Source organism: Acipenser ruthenus, chromosome 40, assembly GCF_902713425.1.
Source record: "Acipenser ruthenus chromosome 40, fAciRut3.2 maternal haplotype, whole genome shotgun sequence".
In the NCBI taxonomy this organism is placed as follows: domain Eukaryota; kingdom Metazoa; phylum Chordata; class Actinopteri; order Acipenseriformes; family Acipenseridae; genus Acipenser; species Acipenser ruthenus.
This window is the reverse complement of record NC_081228.1, coordinates 375,965-400,985: the sequence shown is the minus strand read 5'-3', so window position 1 is coordinate 400,985 and position 25,021 is coordinate 375,965. Positions and strand designations below refer to the sequence as shown.

Genomic DNA, 25,021 nt, shown 5'->3' with positions numbered 1-25,021 from the left:
TGGAACACACACATCCACCCCCACCCCCACTCCCACCCCCACCCAACCCCCCACAAGAGCAGAGACAGCCAGGGACAGCTTAACTCTTTAACTGCCAATTCCAAAGGGCTTTCTTACAATTACATTCGACACATATTCTTGATCTTTATACACTCATAAATCCATTAACGGGTATTACTGAACCATACAAATAAATAATATATTTCAGCCCAGTTTCCCCTTTGAGACGGGTATTTATTTACGTTTTAAATTACCTAGAACTGGCATTGCAATTCTTCCATACTAATGTGGAACTGATTTTTAGATTTCTGGAGTCCGGTCAATTAAAAAAAAAATATATATATATACAATGACATCAGCATGAATAAATAAATACAATAAATAATAAAAACATCACCATGGCAATGTTTGCTTAACGACGCAGTCCGTGGTTTTAAACTTGACATGAGGAACGTTGCTGAGCAACTTCTTGCTCCGACATACGGGTGTTCTCACTGCTAGAAAAAAAATATCTTTCAAATAACTACTGTTTGTGTTCGTGTGTGCTCGTAGTCCCACTCTCAGGATAATTAGAGGTATTCGTGGTTGTGTCAAGCTATAGAATATGTTAACTAACCTGACACCAAGAACACAGTGTGGGAAGAACACTGAAAAGTATTGGAAGACGCTGAATAACGATAAACAAATGCAGTGACAGAAGAAAAACCCTGCAGCCTTCTTTTACATCTTAAATGACCAGTACTGGACTTTCCATCATTCAAAAGAACAGAAAAGAAAAGCCGGAACAGCAGCATCTTTGGGTTTTACTATTTACTGATTCGGATTTTATTACGACGTAACTGAGACCAGCTACACGATGAATAAAAGTGTCATTTCTGTGTGAGTTTAGAATTCTGCGTGCGGAGTGTAAAACCATGTGCTCAGCAGAATCAGTGCAGTCCCCACTGGCAGAAGCGCAGCTCCTCTCGCACGATCTAAAAGGGACCTGGATTATAATACATTAAACAGGCTTGTGGTGTCTGCTGAACGAACATGCCCAAGTGTTCTCTCAATCACAGGGTGATGTCTGTCTTTTACACAGACACGGCTCTTTGTTTGACACTGTCTGCTTGCTGCTTCCGTTCCTGGAGACCGGACCAGGAAATACATCTTATTTGGGCTGTCCAGATGAAATACTGTATGACCAAAGAGTAAACATTGAAAAGACTGAACACCAATTAACATAGTTAATGGTAAATGATTTTTCACTGTGAACTCAGAGAAACAGAAAATCTTTTTTTCTTTTTACCCTAAGGGACTGAGGTCTAATAAATCTCAAACATTGTTGCCTAATTTAAACACATGTGGAAAATTGTTATAAATCTAAAAAAATTTGCAGCATAAGCTGCAAAACCTGTAAATAACGCTAGAACTGATGTCAGCACTGATGAGACAATTGTCCACAGCCCATAACCATTGCTGCTTGATGCAAGTCATTCCTTGAGCTCACAAGTGAAATTCTTAACCCGGTTCAGTTGAGCTGGCAGTGTCTTGGGAAAGGCCCAGTACTGAACGACGGTAGCATGGCGGTGGGTCCGAGGCATTACTGAGGTGCACTGAAGGAGCTTCTTAAAGGAAACTTGCAGAGCACCTAGCGGTCAAATGCCTGGATGTAGCTTTACTGATGAGCACTACATTCAAACACAACAATGTTACAAAAGACAGGATTCCCTGAATCCTTGTCCTAACCTCTAAACAGCAACGAGAATCACATTAAAGAACCCTGGACATCATGCAGTAACTTTCTCCTTTAAGAAAAATGAATAAATGTAAACCACTTTGTCTGTAGCGAGAGGATGAGATGATGGCTTAACCCTATAGGATCTCACACACACACACACACACACACACGCACACCAAGTCAGTGAGCCGCAGCATTAGATGCCAGGATCTCCTGTTTTCCCTGGCTCTGACTGCTTGTAGAATCTGATGTCAATACTCACAGATGCAAGGCTATTCTTCTCTCTCTTGCGCCGTCTCCCTTTGTTTACCTCGTAGTGCCGAATTCAAGCCGAGGTGGGAGATGCAAAGCCTGCAGTCTAGATGTCTGACCTCTTAGCCTCAGCCTGTGCGACAAACGCTTGATGTTTCCATCTCTGTGTGGCCCCTGCGCGCACACACACACACACACACACACACACAATGGAATACACACGTCAATCCCGGCGCCTCTCGTGTTTACAATCCCATCAGGAGTAGGAAGACAGAATGAAATACTGCATCTCCTCACAGCCTCATTTACACAAAGAAAAAAAAAAAAAAGGAAAGCTGCTAGATTTTAGCTGGTTTGAATTGATAACAGATTTCAGTCCAGGATGTTTCTCATTCCCTTCTCTCCTGTTCTGTGTCCGTTGCTCTGCTAGCCTAGCTCAACGCTGCCCATTTTACGCTCAATTTGCACTGCAAAAAGAGCAGGATTTCCTTTCCTCTCCCTCCTCTCTCTCGCTCTCTCTCTCTCTCTCTCTCTCGTTGGTACAGTCCCCCCAGGACAAAGCATGGAGCTCTGTATGAGCCAAAAGAAACAGGAGGAGGGGGAGTGAAGGCAGGCTCTCCCTCCCCTGCTCCTGCACTGGTCCACCACATGCTATCCACAGCGTGCCTCTGCGCTGCTCGTGTGTTTACTCTAGGCACTTCTTCCCCTTTAAAACATTTACTACAGCTATAACCTCGAGACAAAAGCTAAAGAGAGACTCTGCTTAACCAAGTCCCACTGATTTGTTCTGCACAGGAGCAAACAGCTTGTAGCGTCGTGTAGTTGAGTTAAGGGCTCATGAAAGGGACTGAAAGCACCGTCTGTACAGCTCTATGCAGGCTTCACTACCAAGAACCTGGAAGCACAATTCAAAGGCTGATAACTTAACTGCAAAAACACGTGAGGAGATGTCTGTTTAAACTGGGGCAGTTGCTTAACACAGCTATTCCCATAGAGTAGAGTAATCGACAGAACTGAACACAGGGGCCCCTATACTGTGTTTGAGGGTAGTGCATGGTATAAAGCACGCCACTGTAGCCATTGCCTGGGTCTGTTCATATTTAACTGTTGGGACAGACAGGCAGAGCCTAACAACCTGTGAAAGCAGTCACCATGACATCATCCCTTCAAGGCACACAGAGTTAACAAGCACACAATCACATCTGAGAACAATTAAAGATTTTCCTGGAGGTAACTCAAGAGGCTGGTCTGAAAGCCTCAAAAGAGACTGGAAAAGCCCAGGGAGGAGGGGCAGGGGGGTTAGGGAGTGGCAGGAATGAACAATCTTTTCCCCCTGTTCAGTTTGGCCAACTGCTCTGGATATTCCATGCAAAAAAATGGACCTTGTAAGTAAAACATGTTGAAATAGCCTCTGCCACCCTAGTCTGTGGATAAGCAGCTCAATACAATGAAACCAATGCAAGTGTATTGGAATGCGAGGAGTTCCATTCCCCCCCAATACAAGGCAGAAGCAATAGCATTGCAGCACCCATCATGTGGACCCATCTACAGCTACATGGCTATGAACTAATCTAGACCTGGACCGGGATCTACTCAAATACCCAAGCTCAGTATTCCTTGTTTTACAAAGACAGGTCCTAAACTAGTCTACAAAACCACGAAGCAACCAAGCTCTGCATCATCAGGAGCATGCAATAAATCACAGGCTGGAATCTTATTACAGGCAAAACTGGGATTCATACAGCAGTTCTCTCATCGTACCTCATCCCCAGAGCCGGGGCGAGGTGGAAGAGGGGGCTGGGATTCATACAGCAGTTCACTCATTGTAAACAACACTGCTGGCTGGAACATGGCCAGTGCTATAAATCAAGCCCTCTTCTCTCTCGAAGATCTGCAGACCCCTATTTTATTTTTTTTATGCGATTCCAATTCCACATTCCAACGTTTCCGCTGTCCTTCACTGGGAATGACGAGAGCTGCTGCAGTAGAAAGGGAAGCGAAGGGGGCGTGCGGGGGGGAGCGGCAGGGAATCCACTGGCAACAAGCAAACAGGTAGGTGTGAGTCATACTGAAAACAAGCCGACCCTCTTATCTGGACCTGCCTTTTTCACTGGTTATTTTTCACAGTCATGTTCAATTGAACACTTTAATGTGGTTGGTACATGCAGTACATTCGATACAGTTACAGAGGCGCACTATGTGCATTCCCCCCACCCCAGTCCCAATGAGAACACACAAAGGAAGTGCAGAGCACTGGAGTCTTGCATGCGTACAGTCAGCTGCCTGTCTCCGACAGCTATCACAGTGAAGAGTGTCAGCCAGAGACAGCACGGAGCAGCATTCCAGCACCGATACAGGGATCAAGATCTGATCTGACTGGGAAGAATGACACAGCAACGAGAGCTGGTTTCAAACATCACAACCAACCCACCACAATAAAACAACTCCTTTACAGGTTTTCATATTCCAAACATGCATGTGTGAGGAAGCAGCAGAGCAACAGGACTGCAATCAAACCTCCGCCTTTAATTTCACAGCCTGTTCACTGGCCATCATCAACCAGTCCATAAAATGAATGCACCGAAAAAACATCTCATCAAGGGCAACAGTAGTTAAACTCCAGCATGCATGGAGGCTTTTTGGAAGAAGGCATTCAGTATGCAACACCCTCCCTACAGTCATTAACAGGTGCAGTTTTTGGATGAATCTAAATGGAGGTTTTGTAATGCAGTCCATTGTCTGCTCAGAGCCAGAACACCAGAACTCAACTCCGCTATGCCTGCTTTCCATCTGCCACTGGGACCAAGGTGAAAGCGCTTTGAAAAGAGTCCCATTTGTTTCCATCAGCAGCAGACTAAGATGAGTTTGAGTTGGCACAGGCCCAATGGCAAACTGCTTAGTGGACTATATTACCTAATGAGACACAGGTGTAAAACCTGCGTGGGGGGGGGGGCATGCAGGCATAAGGATTAATTGCATCATCAGCAAAATATAAAATGACAATTGCACAGAAACGAGCTACAGTACACGGAGACAACATCTTTAACCTTTGTAGGTTGCGTATTGATTCTTACTTAGTAGTGCTGTTCATATCAAACTAGGTCCGCATGCAAGGACATGTACACTGTGCTCACTGACGCGCCCGAATAGGCATCCTCTCCAGTATCCATAACCAGTTCAAATACATGCTGATCTTGTACGTGTGGAAATCATGCACAGTTTATTTTAGTGCTGTCGGATTTACAAAACATCCACTTCTATCCCAGGTGCCAACCCCACAAACCTACTGTGCAGAATGCAAAATGAAAAATCAACCATCCGTTTCAGTGAAAATAGGGACTGAGGGGGATACTACACAGCGAAGTGGCTTTCAGTCTTATTTATTTGTATGTGTCAGTATTCAATTCTGCTATCAAACCATACCGATATGAGTGACGGCTCAGGGCTGTGAATTCTAATCGAGTCTGGAGGGGGGGGGGGGGGGGATGCTAATCTGAGCTAGAACCGGCTTGATGTTAATATCATTCCACCCCGCAGGGTTCTACCGCTCCTCCCCTCGAACGCATGCTATCAATTCCACCTCTTACACTGCAGCCCTCAAGAGAACTCCTGGATCTGCTTCTTCTTTGAAAACCGTTCCTTCTCCACCGATGAAAACTCAGTAAGTGATTGGCGTGTATCCAGGATCACAGTTTCTATCTGGTGTTCAGCCACTGTGTTGCTCAATCTGGGATCACAGTTTCTATCTGGTGTTCAGCCACTGTGTTGCTCAATCACACCTCGCTATCTGATACTGCAGTTTCTAAATGGCAAGCAGGACAACAATAATGGGATTTTCAAATATTTATTTACGTCTGCATTTCCTCTTTCTGAAGGATAAAGCTTCCAAGCAGTTATGGAAACAAGACTCCTATTGCATAGCAGTTTCATTCATTCCAGATTTCAATGCCAGCTGGATTAGCCCCAGTGTGTACAGGTAACAAGCTTGGCTTAAACTTATTGTCAAGCCAGGAATGGATCAAACTGCTTTGCAATATGAGTTTTATACCCATCCCTTTTAAGGGACAGGGCTTAGAAGAGAGAGCAATCAATCAAAACCTGTATCCAGATGGTTCAATTGAAAACGAATTCTCATTTACAAAGACGACCTGGCAAATGCAGGCAAGTGCCTAAGAATCTGATGAAAAAACCAAACAAAAAAAAAAAAAATCTATTCTTATAACGGTTACTTTTGCTCACGTTATCATGTAGAGTGTGGTTGAATAGGGCGAGTTCCTTTGCCTGGAGGAAAGCCCTGCTTTGTTAATATTCAATATACACGGGTTGTGTGTTCCACTTCAGCTACGAAACGTGCCACGGAAAAAGGGAGCGTCGTCGCTTTAGTTTAAGGAGGAAAACGTTTCCTGGAATACCAAATGATACTTTGTGTTTCAAGCGCCTTTTCCCACAGCCGCCAGATGGTTGTGATCAGAGGATTCATTTTTCCACCAAAAGTAAACAGCAGCCAGAGTTTAAGAAGGAAAGGAAAGGGGATTCCAAGCTTTCCAGCCCTGCAGATGTGGAGAAAGTGACACAGGAAAGAGGAGGGAACAGAGGGAGCAGGAGACGAATAAAAGGAGGGCACATTTACTGCGTTCTCATCTTTGTTTTGACGTTTACAAATTTTCCAGTGGTGCAACATTAAGAAATATACACGCAATGTAATTAGATGCTTATAACAACAACAACAACAATACTAGAATACAGTTTTAGTTTTATGAAAGCTGCAAATCACTATGAATAATTCCTCCTGAAAATATCACGCATCAGTAGGGTTAGGGTTTTCCTTTTTGAAACAGAAAATGCAAGCTTTTCAATCTAGTCCACAATGTGTTTAACAATAAATCCAATGAAAGAGATATCATTTTACTAGTACTTGCCTTCACTCTAAACATACTAAACACTAAGGAGACAGTGTAGGGCACAGTAGGGGTTTTCACTGATCCCTTCAGTCTGGTGTCACGCAGGTCAAGTTAATGGAAAGCAGTGCAGGCAGGCTGCAGGCAGCCACGACTCATCATTACAGTGTGCTGCGGAGGGAGGGGGGCAGGGATTAGCGAGTCACAGGAACTATGATGAACTGTCGCGCTCAGCAGCCGGCAATGGCTTTCACTCACACTGAACGGGAAGCGCTGCCGGGAGGAGAGGTGTGTTCACAGCATTTCTCCTGGGAGAACGACACAACCCCGGTTAGGCAGGGCAAGCGAACGTGTGCATTACAGTCCCGTCTGCTACTGAACTGGAAGCAGCTTCCACCAGTGCCAGAGCCTTCAAGAAACGGTTCACTTTGTCCTTTTGTAATGGCAATGCATGCCTTAGGAACCCTAACCCGAAAGGACACTGCAGAAGGAACAACACATTATGCAATAGTAACTAATACAGTAGGATTGTCTGACGGTGCCATTGCCCGTCACCTGTCAGGAGTAATTTCACAAGCACCAAATCTCAAAGGAGCATGTAGCGTACACAGTTAAAGACTGCAATGCTAGTGTGCATTATTTTCTGTGTGAATAATAATCCTACAAATAAAACACGCACACACACACACACACACGGAGTACTGCTGGGCTGCGTTTGTTTCATTTACACGACACACAGTACATACAGTGCACAGTAACTGAAGACTAGGATTAAGTGCAACACTGAATGCAATAACGAGGCGCCAGCTCAAGCAGCCACTAGAGATCACTGCTGGGGGGGAAGGCTGGTTATCTCTTCCTGAATGAGGGCTCAGTGAACAAATCTGTGGCTGCAGGAAGCTCTCCCCAGTTTAACTACTTCCTCGATTGCTGACAGAGGCAGGCAAACCACAATCTGACCATCCTCGCGATCAGCACTTCAAATCCAGCTGACCCAAGCAATGCTGCCTTACGGGATGGCTATAATATCACATAGCCACTGCTGGGGAAAGACGACGAAAAAAAAACACCAAACACTGCCAAGTTAGAAGCCATCCATCATGAGGGGTCCCAGTGGAAGCGCTGTGGGTTTAACGTCACCCCAGGGACAGAAGCCCTGCTGGAGAGGAGTGGTTGCCATACGTAGTGGTTAATGTAACAGCACTGATAGCCGCTGACTGCAGGAGCCCCATGGCCTGTGCTCTGTTAGTTGTAAAGTCTTTGTGTCCTGGTTTCATTTCAATGACTTTTTAGCCTTTGGTGCTGTTTTTGTTTGTTTATCACTCTACAGTATATTAGTAAATCTGCAGATCAGGCAAGTTTGTTTGGTGAGAATGATAGAGCCATGGATATTACAAATATGGGATAACGTATTATATATCTTTCCCTGTTTCGTTACAAAAAGGAAAATAAATCCGGTGGACTGGAAGAAAAGCTTTTCAAGCATTTACCTTCACACCCATTGATTTAAAAACAACACACCATAAAGATCTTCTTTGCAGAAGGCAGCCTTCCTAGAGCTGTAAAAGGCAGAGTCCTCAGCCCATGCAGCTTCAATCTATCACGACACCCTGCACACGTCACCCTGCACACGTCACCCTGCACACGACACCCTGCCCACGACACCCTGCCCACGACACCCTGCCCACGACACCCTGCCCACGACACCCTGCCCACGACACCCTGCCCACGACACCCTGCCCACGACACCCTGTTATACACTTTTCTTTTCAAGCTATGGCTGGAAAAGCTGTCCTAGACTGCTGCACTTTCTAAAAGGAGACAGAAGAGGTTGAAATGAATTGAAAATAAAAAGAGATTCATTCAGTTTGGAGAAATCCGCAGTGACAGGGAGCCAGTGAGAAAGAGCCAAGCAGCAATCCGCTCCACAGTAATATGTGAACACGCTGGGGTCCCCGTGACCTTGAGTGTGATTTACAGAGCAGGGGAGGGGGCGGTAATGTGCCTCTCTCAGGGGGGGAGGGGGGAGGGAGGAGGGGGGACACAGCCATGTTTCACACTGACAAGTCCCTGGACTCCCAGGATAATTATACAGGCAGGAAGATCTTAGACAAGTATTTGTTTAGCAGACTTTTTTGTTGTTTATGATAAAGCTGAAAAAAAAATAATAATAGTAATGATTTAACACCAGAACACCAAAGTGACCTTTTGAAATCCTTGAAATCAAGGAATAAGCGATCAAGAAGCTTGACTGGCTTGTCAATAAATAACGCTTTGCCCTTAAAACAGAGTAACCAATCAGCCAAAGCGTTTATTAACTAAATGGGGAGGGGGTGGCATTAATAGTGAAATGAACCACATGACCGTCGAGAACTTCTGTACATTACATACGTGAACAATGGGAATCAAGATGCTGCATGAACAATCAGAAGATCTGGCTTACTGTAAACTCATTCAAATCCCAGCTAAAAGCACTGCGTTTATACTTCGAAGGGTTAAACCCCAGGGCAGCATTGAAAAATGTCCCCCTGTTTCTGTAACAGCTGAAGATCAATACAAGCTGCACATTTTAGATTTGATTACAATGAGTTATCTATTGCTAAAAGGCTAATGCATTAAGGAAAATACATAACCTTTAAATCAAAAAAAGCACCCTGCGTCGCGGCGAGATCTTCTAATCGACGGATGTGAAAAGCAATTCCCTTTGCTGACCCACACTGGCATTCAGTTTCCTCCCCAGTCCCCTGTGGTTTATGTCAAGTCTAAGGTAGCTCAGTGGAGCAGCTGCCACACATAGGGATCCAGCTCTCTCTCTGCATATTCTCCGCTGCACCCGTCTGGAAGTTTTAACATTCCATGAAGACGGAGCGTCACACAGAGCCAGCGGTGAAAGAAAGGGAGGGGATCCAACAGGTACCCAGAGTCCTGCTTTAAACCTGACAGAGCATCTCGACAGCAAAGATACAGAGCTGGGAGAAGAGTGGACTTTCAGCACAGTGATGAGTGAGGACGAACAATGACGTAAGGACGGCTGTATTAAAATGTAAAGGTACAAGGTTATGGATACTGTAAAACTGAATAACGATACAATAAATTGTAAAAATGACCTAATCCGCTCGTCAGCTCCCCGCCCTCAATACTGGACGGGGTGTGATGAATAGGCAATGCTAGTTAGTAATAAGTTACACTGTTGAGGTTTTCTTAACGGAATAAGAGAATTCCGTCTGCATGCACTCAGAGCATTCCGAATATTCTAGTATTCTAGTGCCATGTAAACGTACTGTATGATGCTGGACTCCTGTGGCAGCCCCATAGATTCTATAACAGTAAAACAGGACGTTACTACCCTCTATTGGTTTAAATAGGAATTGCATGATCAATTCTAAACGTAGCAGCAAAAGGTGAAGAAATCCGTCCGTGAGCTTAACATGAAGCAGAGAGCTTTCACTGCTGCCATCGTACCACATAAAAGACTGTCATAAAACCGGAGAGGAGCCCTGCTTTATCAACGGCAGCAGATCTCACATTCAAAATGAGACGAGTTCAAATAAAAAGCTTCGTTTCAGATGGCAATTTCACGCAATGCTGCCTCAGGGTGTTAGAGAAAGCGTCACCAGAGCTCTTCCGAGGTTCAGCTTCAGTGCTTTTCAGTCTCCCCAGCACCAGGCAGGAACAAAGCGCTAAGTGTTTCATTTCAGAGATTACAATTGACATCCTCCGTTATCTGCGAAAATTGAAAGGTTTTCTACCTGAAAAGGGCATTTTTTTTTTAAATTTCTGCGTGTGTGTTGATTTAAAGGTACTGAATATTGAACCAGTCAGGCACAGTGTGAGCTCTGAGCTCCAGCATGCTCTGCCAATGCGCCTCAATAATCCCGTCACAGCATACTGCAGTGACAGAGACACAACAGGGAGAAAACCCACGCATGCTGTGTGCGGCACCAGCACTGAAACTAGAGACTCCCACTGGTGAGGAAGGGGTGGAAATAACACTGAGGCTGACGAAACCAAGATCAAGCCCTGTTCACCCGAGCCTCAATGTTAAATACATGCTGGGAACGCGTTCTATTAACGTGGCTGATAAATCACACCGCAGTTTAATACACTTGTTTTAAGACCTTTGGGGCTGCTCGTAAAAACACAAGAATAACTCGGCAGGGGTGAAATGCTAAGCGAGGACACCGTTATTACTCGCCAAATAAAACCTGAACTGCAGCACCACTGGCAGTCCAGCTTATTAGTCGTAATAGGCCAATCTATTATAGCATAAGTGTTGCAGTTCAGAGTCTCTCCTAAACTCAAAGGGAAACTGTGCAGCTGCAGGAGACGCTTTTTCTTTTTTCTCGCTGGAAGGAAATTTACAAGAGAAATTTTTTTAGAAGTGGAAAGCCATGCCATGCACTCTGGGGTCATACAAAAGCTGGAGTAGAATGCTACAGCTAGCTTGTGAACCATGTTAATGAGAGCAATCTTGAAACCCAATGCTTCACACCAAGGCACACATTCCTGTGCAATTATTAGAGCACAGTGCTGCGTCTCGTTAATCCCATCTACACTGTACGCATAGTCAGCAAAGCGAAGTCAAGCAAATGCACAAGGAGTTTAACTGATCGAATTACAAAAAGGAATTTTGAAAGACGTTGTAAATCCACTCAAGACCACAGATCCAAGATATATTGTAACGAATTGTGTAGAACAATGAACCAGCTGGATTAAATGACACATCCTTAATATCCACACCGATGGCGCTGCTCGCCACGATTTAGCTACAAACACATCTTAAACATGCTTTTTAACCCTGCATTGATTTCCAGTGCACATCACTACAAGACCCATTTTTCAAATGCAATGTATTGCTTTGACCTGGAGGAAACAAATCCTACACTTCTAAACAACAGATCTAGACAGCTGGTTGTGCATCCAAACCCAAATGCAAAATTCAGGAACAAATGTACGAATGCGTCCATCACAGACAGAATGTAACCCAGCACGCTCTCCCCGGCTCCCCGGCTCCCCGGCTCCCCCCCCCCCCCAGGGTGTGTATTACCCGGGACGGGACGTCACGCACCTGGATGGTTCCGAAGTCCACGTTTTCATAGTGGAAATGAGCACACTCTGCCAGCTTGGGGAAGTGACCCTTGGTAAAGGTTAGCCTGAGAACACAGGGACATTGTTACGGTTAGAACTGTGACATTCACTTACATTTGCACTGCAATAGATACAAGGCCGCCTGGTGGCCAAATGTTGTAATAAGGTGGGGGGGGAATCTAAAACAGAAACTGGCTTTCGGCTGGTTTCACAGACCCTGATTAGCAATAATCCTGGACTGCCTAATGTTACTTTACGTAAGGGAGTCCAAGACTAGTTTTAACCGGGGTCTGTGAAACCAGTCTGTAATGTTTTAATGCACTGGACTTTCAGGACTGAATTTTCTCTTCATATATATCTGGGTTTATTCAATTGATCTAGTACAGAGATGTATCTAAATACTGTACTTGGTTTAAATCTTTAAAATACAACCCTCCTTGATGTTGTGCATGTTTTTACATACAGTAAACAGACACACGTGTGCTGTTAAAGAGATTAGCTTCTCATTAGAAGGGGTCCCATTTTAATGTTCTGAAACAGGGAAGGTATTTAGATGTGATGCTGTTCATATTAACTGAAGACTCTCAATTAGATTACACAGCATTAGTTTGTGAGGGCCAATGTGATCCACGATTATATGTGAACTGTATGAAGGAGTGCTGGAAATATAAAAGCAATGCCTCTGAAAACCAAGCAGGAGGGATGGGTACTATATTGTGGAGAGGACTGACAGAAGCAAGTGGCCTTGGGCTGGACATGTGGCAGAGGACATTTGTGAAATCACGCCTCGTGACAGCTCTGCAAGGCTGCATAACAAGGTCCCTTATACCATCTGCACAGCTGGGACCGGGTATCAGTATAATTCAGTGAGATTCTCCGCTGCATTTTCAGAAGAGGGGTTTCTGGCTGCCTGCTGAGCAGCTTTGAGAAAGAGGAAAGCCACGCTTCCTTTGAACTAGTCATTATCGCAGTGATTGGGAAGAGGAGTTATATTTGATATTGAGCTTCTCACATGAAGCTGCTTTTCAACTGCACCTCTTTCAAAGGGATCAGAGAAAGCAGGTTTAATGGAACGGGAGGATTGCACCAGAAAACGCAGCAGTTGGCTTCTTTGAATTCACCATCATGGCCTGTTTGAGAATATGGGACAACTGCCCATTGTATAATGCATTTACTGTGTCAGTTCAGATGTGGTGCCAGGGAATGTTTCATTCTTTCAAGGCGTTGCCATTTTATGAAGCCAACGACTTGAATTCACACCATTACATCAGCATCTCCAGATGCTTCTAAACACGTCACCCCTCAAGAAACGAACAGGACCGATGTTAATCCATTTTATGTGATCTATATATATATATATATTAATGTTTAAAGAAGAATTGAACAGTACAGCTAAGCTTAATGCAACACATTTTCCATCGGATACAGATACATTTCAGATCACATGGATATCAGGCTCTACTGTTTACATCACCGGATCTCTTGCCCCTCTGTGTGTCGAGCCGAATTAAACACCTGAACCCAATTTAAAATAAAAGCGATAACAGAACAAACGTTTTCAATGTTTAGAAACAGAAACAGCCCAGTCCCTGCAGGTCGCCCCAGTTTCTTACTTTTTGATGTTCTTCACTTTCATGCTGGCTGTACTGCCGCAGGATCGCAGTGGGGGTTCCCCGAGGAGTTCTCGGATCTCAGCACCCCTCGCCTGTCCAGAGAGAGACACACACACAGAAAAACACAGAGATTAGTGTGAGCGAACCACCATCAGCACCACCACCACCAGCCCAGAGTCAACCGTCCCTCTCAGTGTAGAGAACTGAGCGGAGGACTGGGAACAGAGTCAAGATCGAGCAGGGTGGGGCGATTTCCACATCCGCAAGGGGGCTCTGGGGACCCCACGCTGACAAAGAGACAGAGAAAGGGAACTACAGAAATACAATCAAAACAAAAACGTCTAATCCAGCTACTGGACAAAACCCATCTGCAGAAATAAATAAATAAACACTGCTGGAGAACAAACAAAACAGAAAACGGAGACAATATGTAGCGCGCACACACTGACACGCACACAAACACAAACACACACACCACACACGCACTGACACGCACACGCACTGACACGCACACACACACACTGACACGCACACAAACACAAACACACACACACACCACACACACGCACTGACACGCACACACACTGACACGCACACACACACACTGACACACACACATACACAAACACACACACACACACACAGGTGTACTTTTTGTAGTCAATCATTTGTTAATTGAAATAATGGAAGCAGAGCCATTGAAACTCCTTGCAGCGGGGTTGTCCAGCGCAATCCTTCCTGTCCTGTCTGTCATGATGACACTGTACCATGGGCAGCCCTGGCTCTTCAAGCCCACACCACTGTCTAACTTTGTTCCCACCAGTTACTTAATAATGAACCCGGCAAACGATCAAGTGAAAGGGTTCGAGTCTGTCTTATAATGAAATGGAATGGAAGGGCAAATCCATTTTTCTAGGGAAGGCCGAGTCCTGTCTGTTACGCACAACTGCAACAGGAGGTGGCAGCATTTGCACGCAGTTTGAGATCGCCGTGCAGACGAGGCATTAAAAAAAGGGAGGAATTATGAAATCTGACAGGAGCAAAACCAAAGCCTCAAAAAAGACACAGGAAATGCTTCTGCACCGAGACTCTGGAAATGCTTCTGCACCGAGACTCTGGAAATGCTTCTGCACCGAGACTCTGGAAATGCTTCTGCACCGAGACTCTGGAAATGCTTGACCACGTTTCCCTTCAAGGAAGTCGCTTTGACTTTCAAATCCATTCTCCTACCTTGAACTAAGCAATGCTCAAGTGAGCAGTGAAAAGCAGACTGAGGCTGGGGGTAGAAACTCTTTATCTTGCTCCACTTTGTTCGGACACAGTGCCCGTGTCATGTTCCCTTGTAATTGAATGGGTTTGTTTTTGCATGAACCCTCCTCAGCCATTTATATTTATGAGCAAAACTGAAGGGGGAAAAAAAACAAAACCCAGTTGCCATGGTGACCAACCATTTAAATTCATGTGCAGAGGCATTTAACAAACTATCTAAAAATAACACCCGATAGGAGTTGCAAGTACAAGGTCTTCACTCCCTCCAGGGATGCAGACAGTGAGGTTTCCTGCAGCACGCTCTGGGTTTTTTAAATGCATGGGGAAAGTAAGGGTCACATGCTTTGTGAGAAGATTCTTCTACAGACATTTCCACGACATTGTCCTTGGATCATCTGGTTGTTCTAGGATTCTTTCGTCAACGAAACATACGAATCCACTCTAGCCAGCTCCACCGTAGTGATTTGTCTAACTGAAAGAGTCTTTTCAGAGTAAAGTCATGGAAAAGTCTGCTCTATAATCCAAACCCTGACAAATCTAAATAACGTACCCCCTCCTTATCAGCACCACCTCCTCCAATACAGACAGAGCAGACAGGTTTTATTAGGAGTTCTAGACCTCAGCACTGTTAGATACACTGGTCCATTCTCAGAAGCGTGTAAACACCATGTCGTGTGTACCGTACCATTGCGCTGAGAGTCTCTTCCCAGTCTGGCCTCTCTCGGGGGTGGATGCTTCTCACCAGCTCTGGAACGATGTCATCTTCTTCCGGATGGGAGCAAGCCCTCAACCCTCTGGAAAACAGACAGATGCGGGATCAAGCAGCAGCAACACAAGAGTTACTTTCTACAGAGCGAGTCTAAACCAGAGACCATGCAGTTAAAACACCAGCTCTAGACAGTCAGCCACCACCAGGGGGGCGTGCACCATCTCACAGTTCAAGAACAGGCAGGATTTTATACTCCACAACATCTGAATGCAAGATGAAGTCCTAACCCCGAACCCCCACCCCCTTCCCCATCCCATTCACTGAAGACGAACTTTGACCCATTGTATCATGTAGGCTTTTTTTAAATCTGTGTGGAAAAAAATCCCTCAGTATCCAAAGGGTTCCAGTATCCAAAAGGTTCCAAAGCTGCCAAACGTCAAATTCCATAATGTAGAAAAATAGCAGGAAGTGTTCACAGCAAATAGTAATTCACACCCTCATTTAGTAGAGGTGAGAATCACAGCTTGTTAAACACCACTTAACACCTCACGTGCCGTTACTTCCTCTGGAAACAACGGATCGCTTCACTCTCTGTGGAAACCACAGGCAGGTAATTAACGCTGCTACAGTACAGGTCCTGAAGGCAAAGACATTCCCTTAAATTATAGAGAAACACAACATGCACTCTGCACAGTTCCCAGTCAAGGATACTGAAACATGCACTCAACATTCATGATTCTTAAATCAAAATACAAAAAATCGAATGCATTATCAGAGTTAAAGTTACCAAGCTTTGAAAAATCAGGCTTTTAAAATGCAAGATGCCCCTCTCCTCAAATCTCAGCAGCTAAAGCTATTGCAGGTTTGGGTCTGGTCAGGATAATTGATCCCCATGGAAAATCGGATTCTTCAGTGGTTTGATTCACCCCACCCAACCAGCTACATTAATCCACCCAGACTATTTCTTTTTTTTTTTTTTACAATCAAAATGTCTCTTGTTTTACTGTACATGCTGAAGACGTCACCGTTCACGCTGTGCTGTAGAGTTCTGCGCACAGAACACGATGCAGTGGAGTGACTCACTTCTATTTAACATCACAAGGTTGAGCTTGTACTTTGTGGAAATAAAGTCTCTTACCTTTCTACACAGACGTTTCTATTACAGCAAACCGACCATCCATTCTTTCACTGACCACACAGGTTTAGTCTTTTCTATGCAGAATTGTTTATTCTAGCCTCCACACAACACGCCGGCAGCGTCAATTAAATCTAGCAACAGTAATTTAGAAAGCTACTGTAAGTAATATTGTTTTAAAGATGAAAGCCAGTATTCCTTTGCTGCATGATGCAGGTATAAATGAGGCATATACTGCACTGCAACCCCCTCCCAACACACACACACACCCCTCTGAGAGCATATACACACCCCCGACCTCAAACTGTCATCCTCAGTGCAGCGACGTTTGCATCCGTAATCAACTGCAACACAACACCAAGCAGCTGCTGACCCAGACAGCGGAGCGCTTCAAAATCTCAAGGTTTTCAAAATCTCTGCGCAGAACAATCCCTGTTTTAAGCAGACACATCCAGATAAGAATAAAACAAAAAAAAAACAGGAGTCTAAATATATAGAGTTGGGAAAAAAAAAACAAAAAAAAAACAGCTTTATTTAAAAAGACAAAAGCATTCCTCCCACCTGGATGCTGGCACAGAAAGCAGCGCCTTCAAACTTTTTGACCCCCCCTCACATGACACACACACACAGAGCCGACAGTGATTCCAATCCAGGCTGAATGCGATTGGTCCCTGGAGGCTCCTTTAAGCAGCATGCGAGCCGCTGCATCATTAGCACTGTAAATACCAACTGCAGTAAAAGAGCCCTTACAGTTTAACAGGGAGCATGTAGTTCAATTACTTGGGTGGCACCGAGGATACAGCCAATGGTTAATTGAGGTGGAACGGGACAGAGTGCCCTGGAACCCTCTCCTCTCACTCCAGCGACAGATAATGGGATATGAAAGAGAATTACTAAATAACAAGGACGAGAAGACTCAACCTAAACTACTGTCAAATACCGTCTGACTCTGTCTGTCTAAAACAAACCTTCTGGGCTGGCTAAACACTTAGAATTAAAACATGTATTCCTAGTCCATACCTTTGAAATGTTCCTACAATAACACGTGCTGTAGAAGACACCGTCTCCTTGGCTTAAGGCTCTTTAATAAGAAGACGGATCCTGAAGGATTAGCTCTTTCCCTGGCCCCTGTAATAAGCCATGCCTCTTTAGCCCGTATCTAAAGATATGGCCCTAAGAAGCTACATGAAAATGACTATTTACCACTCTATTCGACTCCCGCTCAGTGCATACCAGCACATCTGGGAAATCACATTTCTGCGTTATTTAAATGATTAATACCCCCTGAGAAAGACGCAGAGGAAACAAGGCTCTCGTGATGTAAATGTGACAGTATTGCATATCGGGGCCTCAAACGAAATACAGTAGATCAGCGCCTGGGATTTTTGCTTCTATTACTTCTGGACCTGGTATTAAATTAGGCATACGCTTTGTATGAAAGTGCAGAGCAGAACTACGAGAGCAGGCAGCGGTACTGTATCAGACGTCTCCTTTCTGAAAATGCTTTATAAAAAGAGGACGAATGACTGTTTGTGACAGATATGAAATCTAAAGCTCCTAGTCTCCTCTGTAGGTGCTTGCAGCAAATCAGTGTCTGACAGCTTGAGAGCAGAACACCTTTCAGAGTTTCTGAAGGTGTATCAATTATATAGAGCTTCTCTGTGCTCAGATACTAAGAGTCCCTAAGCCTCTCTGTGCTGTGCAAGCAGAGCGGCGGGCACTGGGAGTGCAGGAGCACCAGGTGGCTATCAATGCAAGCAGTGGACTTTCTTTTTTTTTAATTGCTCTTTTCGGAGGAGATACAGTACAGACCTGTGTGTCATTCACGTGCCCCGGGGTTTCAGTAAAACAGGATGCACGGTATGGAGTTCTAACTGGAAAGGCTGCTCCCACTCTTTCAGGTATATGGAGTTGTGTTTGCTGTAGTCATGTTGTACAACTTTTAAAAAGACAGAAGAGCTTCCCGGCCTGTTTCTGAACTCCTATGAACAAACACGCTTGTGTTACTTACGACTCGTCTAACAGGACACGAGTGGAGCAGCTTGCTTTAAACCCCCCGGTTAGAAACCGGTTGTGTAAATGAGTATTTGTTTTACATGGGGAAGCAAACTAACTGGTGATTACCTGAGAACAGGCACTGGATCATAAAGCCGATCCGTACACAAAGCCAGTGAACACTGCACAACCACTCATCTCTTTAGACAGGAGAATACTGTAATGAAGCGATGGGGTGCGTCACTAACAAGGCTGGGTTTTTTTGCCTACTGTTGCAATGCCGATGCCAACAGCCTGGGTGGAGCGCCTGCACTCACCTGAGTGGCTGTGCCTGCAGTGTACTACAGTAAAGTGTCAGTTCATGTAACAGGAGCCCTAAACATGACTCATCCTCATTGCTGAATCTCTGCAGGGCAGGCATTAACATTAAACTCCTGCATGCTAATGCCTTCTGCAGGCTCTCAGGCTTTTTCTGCAGGCCTGGCAGTTCTAGTGAGCTTGTAGCTATCCCAGCTCCTTTACTAGAATTCAGCAGCGTGGGGTGGTGGTCAGGGCTCTGGACTCTTGACCGGAGGGTCGTGGGTTCAATCCCAGGTGGGGTACACTGCTGCTGTACCCTTGAGCAAGGTACTTTACCTAGATTGCTCCAGTAAAAATCCAACTGTATAAATGGGTAATTATATATAAAAATAATGTAATATCTTGTAATAATTGTAAGTCGCCCTGGATAAGGGCGTCTGCTAAGAAATAAATAATAATTCAGAACGCTTCATTACTGACAGCCCTTATTAACCACACATGGCAAGAATTAAATAAGTGGTGCCAGTACTGAATTATAGCCAGTCACATTTATTAATATTTCAGCAGCTACAGGACTATCCCTCCATGCCTGCCTCTTCAAAAAAGCAGAACTTAAGAGGACACATTCGTTTGATCTAAAGAGAGTTGATTGAATCATTAAAAAGGCAGCCATAATAAAAGTAGCACCACCTCTATCTTATATCAATGAAATATATCCCAATGCTTGTAATTACACAGGCCTGTCCTCCTTTGCCATCAATACAGTAGTGTTTCCCCGAGTCAGTCTGCACGCACGCACACACACACGCACACACGCACGCATGCACGCACGCACGCACGCACATCAAACCTTGTCCCAGATCTCCTTGTACTGTAACAGAAAGACTCAACCCAGATGCGATGACATATATGAATGCCCCTCCCTCGCTGGCTCACACAGGGAAGCTGTGCAATGCTCCGGCCTGGGATAGGACACAGGCTGACCTACCTGTCAGGATTGTCGTGGCTCCCAGTAGCTCCCAACGATCCCAGTGCCGCCGCTGCAGCCCCACTGCCTGTCTCCATGTTGTTGACTCACTGCAGAAGCAGCCTGTCAGGGAGAGAAGAAGAAAGAGAGAGAGAGGGAGAGGGAGGGAGAGGCAGAGGGAGGGAGAGAGAGAGGGAATGAAGCCGCTGTTAGCAACCAAGCTCCAACCATAGCGAAGAAACACAGCTCTTACTGCAGCTAACCCTTTCCACACCATCCTCTGATACAACCCAGCATACAGGAGAACAACCTCCTTCAGGAGGCACTGGAGCCCAGAAACTGGAGCAACAGATCTGGCACCACTTCGGATCGCACACTATTAGGATAGAGCAAATTCCCTTGAATATTCTACCTAACATCTCCTGTGTAGTATGTGGATCATTCCAGTGTACTTCCCCCATTCCACCTTGTTTAAAATGAACGCTTCCTGAAAGTCATTCCTGAATAACTATCACTTCTTTTTATCATGCAAAAAAAAATTGAAATATGAATCTCAAAGAGTGAGTTCAAAAATGTTTTTATCACGTCTATAGAGTTTGATAATCATGAAAACTGCCCGCTGATGGTGTCCTGACCAACAGACAAATAATATCCAACTTTATTATTTATTTTACATCCTTTTAAAAAGGTAAAATCACCCCAAAAACCTGCTCATACAAATTATTAAAACAAAAGCATTGATAAAAAGTGAAACAACGAGGGAGGAGTACTTTTAAAAACTTTGCATACTGCAGTAAATTACTGCACTGTCATTTTATAGAACCCGTTCGGAACAAGAAACTGGGATTCCAACCAATCAGATCTCCAGAAGGGTACGTCTGCATTCTAAATGGAATGGATTTACAATTCAAGGACAGCCCCACTGCTCCTACAGTACAGCCAGACTCCTCAGCAACCAACACAGTCTGTGCCAGAGCCCTTGAAACACACCAGCGTGTTACACACTGGGACTCATTCAAAAGAGAGTGCTCCGCGTGCTCCGCAGGCTCACGGCAAGGGCAGTCTGCAGCCCTTTAAACACAAGAACAAATCAAATGCTGGTAACACTCGTTTACAAACCTGTGTTTTCCCTGTATATAAAAAAATGCATGCAATCAGAACACAGCAGTCCACAATATAATTTTTTGTATGTTGTTTATGGTTAATGTTTGTAGTTAAGTCGGTTCTGTTCAAATGAGTGAATCTCACAACATTAAGCTTTCATAAATAAATACAGTATTATTTGTTTCTTAGATTAACCCCACACAAATGCAATTGTTTAATTTATTCATGTCCTCGCTACATCACTTAACAACAGCAACAAAAAAACACAGTGCCAGAAGCATTCCTTAGCGAAGCTATCACTGACAGACATCTCTACCTGCAGTATCTGTAGCCAACAATTTCCACTGAATTCACCTGTGCAGGTTAACGCAGACCAGCACAAGCACACTCTCTTAATGAGACCAGTACGAGAGGCTCACACTTTTCAATCAATGAACACACAGAGAAAGACTTCAAATCCATTGCAGTAATACTAAAGCGAACTCTATCTGAATTCTGGAATCCTGCAGCAGCCTGTCCTCGACGGGCTGGTAAGTGTGGGTTTGTTTAGCGCTAATGATGCCTGTCGAACGGTCAGGAACAAAGTGCACCTGTGCACAGCAGGGAAGGGAGACTCGGGTATGGCCAGTAATGGACTGCGTCTCATTTCAAAGCATTGCATGCTGGTTCCCTTTGCCACAGTTTCTGCACCCTGCACCCTGCTGTAGAGAGAATCCTTTTAAAACGGTACTGTCCTGAAACTTCTGGGGGGGCTCGGGTCATCTTTATTCCTTCTGCTTTCTATTACAGATCTCTGCTTGAAACCATTTTTGTCTGTCATCCGTAGCTTTATATTATTGTGGCATCAACAACTACTCACACAGCTCCTGGGCACAGCTTGACATTGTACGTGGCTGACCAAGTCAGTCACTGGGTCGCTAGTGATATGCCGGGATAAGGTCTTACTGGTTACAAGTCTGAGGATTGCTGGTGGAGAGGAGGGAGGCAACCATTCATCATCTTAAAAATAAAACACAACGGCAATGAAGACGCCTTTTGTTGATGAATGCGTATGCTTTAGCAGGGAAACAGCAGCAGCCAGGCTACCTTTTGAATTCTGAAATACTGTAGCAAGTATTTCAGCAAGAGGGAACAGGCTGCATGCTAAATATAGGATGGATGCATGCAGAAGCACGTCAACGCACCCAGCAGCACCTTCAGGGAGAGACAGGAGAGCATGTGATGATGCAGCACCTTCAGGGAGAGACAGGAGAGCACGTGATGATGCAGCGCCTTCAGGGAGAGACAGGAGAGCACGTGATGATGCAGCACCTTCAGGGAGAGACAGGAGAGCATGTGATGATGCAGCACCTTCAGGGAGAGACAGGAGAGCATGTGATGATGCAGCACCTTCAGGGAGAGACAGGAGAGCATGTGATGATGCAGCGCCTTCAGGGAGAGACAGGAGAGCATGTGATGATGCAGTGCCTTGCTGAATTTACACAGCAGTGGTGTCTTGGGTAGTGATACTGTACACAGCGCCTTCAAACAGACCGAAGCAGTGATATAGGATCAACCACAAATGAAATATTCATTCCAAGCGACATGTAAAAAAATAAATAAATAAATTAAAAAATAAGCTGCTGAACCTGTGCTGAAGTCCAGGTATTTCTGTTCTTCAGAAACATTTTGACTCCACTCTTCATTTTCCAATGTACATGCAATTTCAAGTGCTGATCCCTGATTACTCTGAGATTACACTTGACCTTCGAATGCCCTTCACAAGAAAGTAATCATTTCAGGCTTTTTTTTTTGTCTATAAAACGTACTTCAAAAAAAGATTACATTGGAAAAAGGCTTACCTTTGAACAGGTATTTAATAAGCACCAGCTACTGGGTTTGTGTTTTGTTTTTTGGGGGGGTTTTCATAAAGAGAACTAAAGCTGCATGGCCAGTCAGGAGGATAAATCTCATACACTGTACTGCTCAGGGACCGGCCATTAAAGATGTGACTCGCTAGAAGAAATAATTAAATGTCTCCATTAACCACACTTATAATTACAGCTTGCTTAAAATTAATCTCTGTGATTTTTTAATTCACTTCATTGCAATCTGCAACAGGAGATGCATGTAAAACCAGTGCAGCGTTTGGAATTTTAAATTCTGTAAAAACACAAATCTCAAAAGCAAACTGCAAACTTTGTGTAAATCAAGCAATGCTTCTCATAAGACACATGCTGGAACCGGTTTAATAACGGGATGAATCGGATACGGACCAAACAGACACATCGCTGAAGCAAAGAATTCCAGTGACCTAGGCTTGCTGCACTTCCTCATTCAAAATCATACTCGACATGGATACTTGCTAGAGCTCAGCCCTGCAATGGAACACCAGGGCTGGAGTTGCAGCGTATCCTGTGCTGCACACTGCACGGGTGACTCTGTGTTTGCTGTTGATCTGCTTTTAAAAGCCTGTCCCAGTTGGCTCCACTCCAGGGAGGTCTGTGGTTTCAGTTCCTGTGCCCTGCTCGCTCTCCCTTTACCGTGTAGCGTTACTCTCTGCAGTGCAAAAGCAATCCCCATCATGAGGGGCATGTGCTGCAGAACGCTTCACAATGAAAACTGTTACAGTGTATCCTCCATTTCCTTTTGGGTCAGGGCTCGGGACCTCTTCAGCGAGTCTGGACTGGAACAGCTGGGAGTCCCTCAGTTTGACCTCCAGCAGCTGCATCCCCAGAAGCAGACATCCGAGCCTGAAACTCCGAGCTGAAGCACAAAGCTCATTTTTTCGATACATCCGCTGAACACTAGTATTAGAATATAGCTCTGTATATATGTTTTCTTTCTTGAGTAAAAAAAAAAACAAAAAAAACAATGTTTACTTCAAACTTAGTATTCATTTAACCTGCAATTCTGCTGTCTGGGTTTCAGAATTCCTCTCAACAAAATGATATTATTAAAATGATCGGGAGTTTGATCAATGAGGCTCTTGTTAAACACATCTTCCATCCCTACTGTTGCATCCTAATAGTAAACCTACAGGCTTAATCGTGCTGCAGGAAGTGTGCTTCCAAGTTTACAGCATGTTCAGGTCACCATTTCTTTTCCAGTGGTTGTGAACTTTCAGCTACAGCAGGGAAACAGATCCTAACAGCGGCACTCAGTGGGTCAGTGTTAGGCAAACTACATACACGCTTATCTGAAAAAAAATAACATTTTTGTTTTGTAACCCAATCCATCCCTCAGTAGACCTTGTAGATAACAATGCATGCATTAACTTTAACCCAGTAATCAAACCTTGCACCAATACTGTGGAACCAGCTGTTGCATTCTGTTTGCAGGAGTCTCTAAAGCCCTTTGTTGCACGTAACCTACAGTACTAGATGCTGCCAAACAAATAAAGTATTTTGCTTGACACCAACAGGAAGCAAAGAATTGTACCTTGAAAGAAAAACAACTGCTAAACCGACAGCATGGTCCAGATACTTCAGTTCTTCAGAAATGTTTGTCTAAAAATCTTAGACTATATGCAGATCAACCAAAACCAAATCTCTGTGTTACATATATTTTTTGTTCTTTTAAATCATCCTTGGGTTACAGGAGGATCTTGAGCAGCAGTGTACAGGGATGGATAAATCGATGACTCACAATTGCTTAAATTGCCTGGCCAGGCTGTCTGAAAATGAATGAATGAATGCAGTGGAACCTGCTGGGGAATCTCCCAGGCTCTCACAAAGCTACCAGCTCAACAGATTAACAAGAGAGAGAGAGAGAGAGAGAGAGAGAGAGAGAGAGAGAGAGAGAGAGAGAGAGCGAGAGAGAGAGAGACAGAGAGAGGGAGGGACAGAGGGAGAGGGAGAGGGAAAGAGAGACAGAGAGAGACAGAGAGAGAGAGGGAGAGAGGGAGAGAGAGACAGAGAGAGACAGAGACACAGAGAGAGAGAGGAAGAGGAGAGAGAGGGCTCTCCTGCAAACTCAACATTCCTCAAAGC

The 25,021-nt window shown here is 44.6% G+C and overlaps 1 protein-coding gene across 1 annotated transcript in view; it reads right to left on the bottom strand.

Annotated features, from left to right (window-relative positions):
* Positions 1–11,836: 11,836 nt before the first annotated feature.
* LOC131696737 (rho GTPase-activating protein 32-like) overlaps positions 11,837–25,021 on the bottom strand; it is a 30,973-nt gene continuing 17,788 nt past the window's right edge. Inside the window, exons 2-5 of the mRNA XM_059009947.1 lie at positions 19,968–20,069; positions 15,526–15,634; positions 13,572–13,663; positions 11,837–12,023 (exon numbers count right to left, since the gene is read on the bottom strand). Of these exons, the coding sequence (XP_058865930.1) occupies positions 11,837–12,023; positions 13,572–13,663; positions 15,526–15,634; positions 19,968–20,044 (465 nt within the window). The 5' untranslated portion in view covers positions 20,045–20,069. The remainder of the gene's footprint in view (positions 12,024–13,571; positions 13,664–15,525; positions 15,635–19,967; positions 20,070–25,021) is intronic.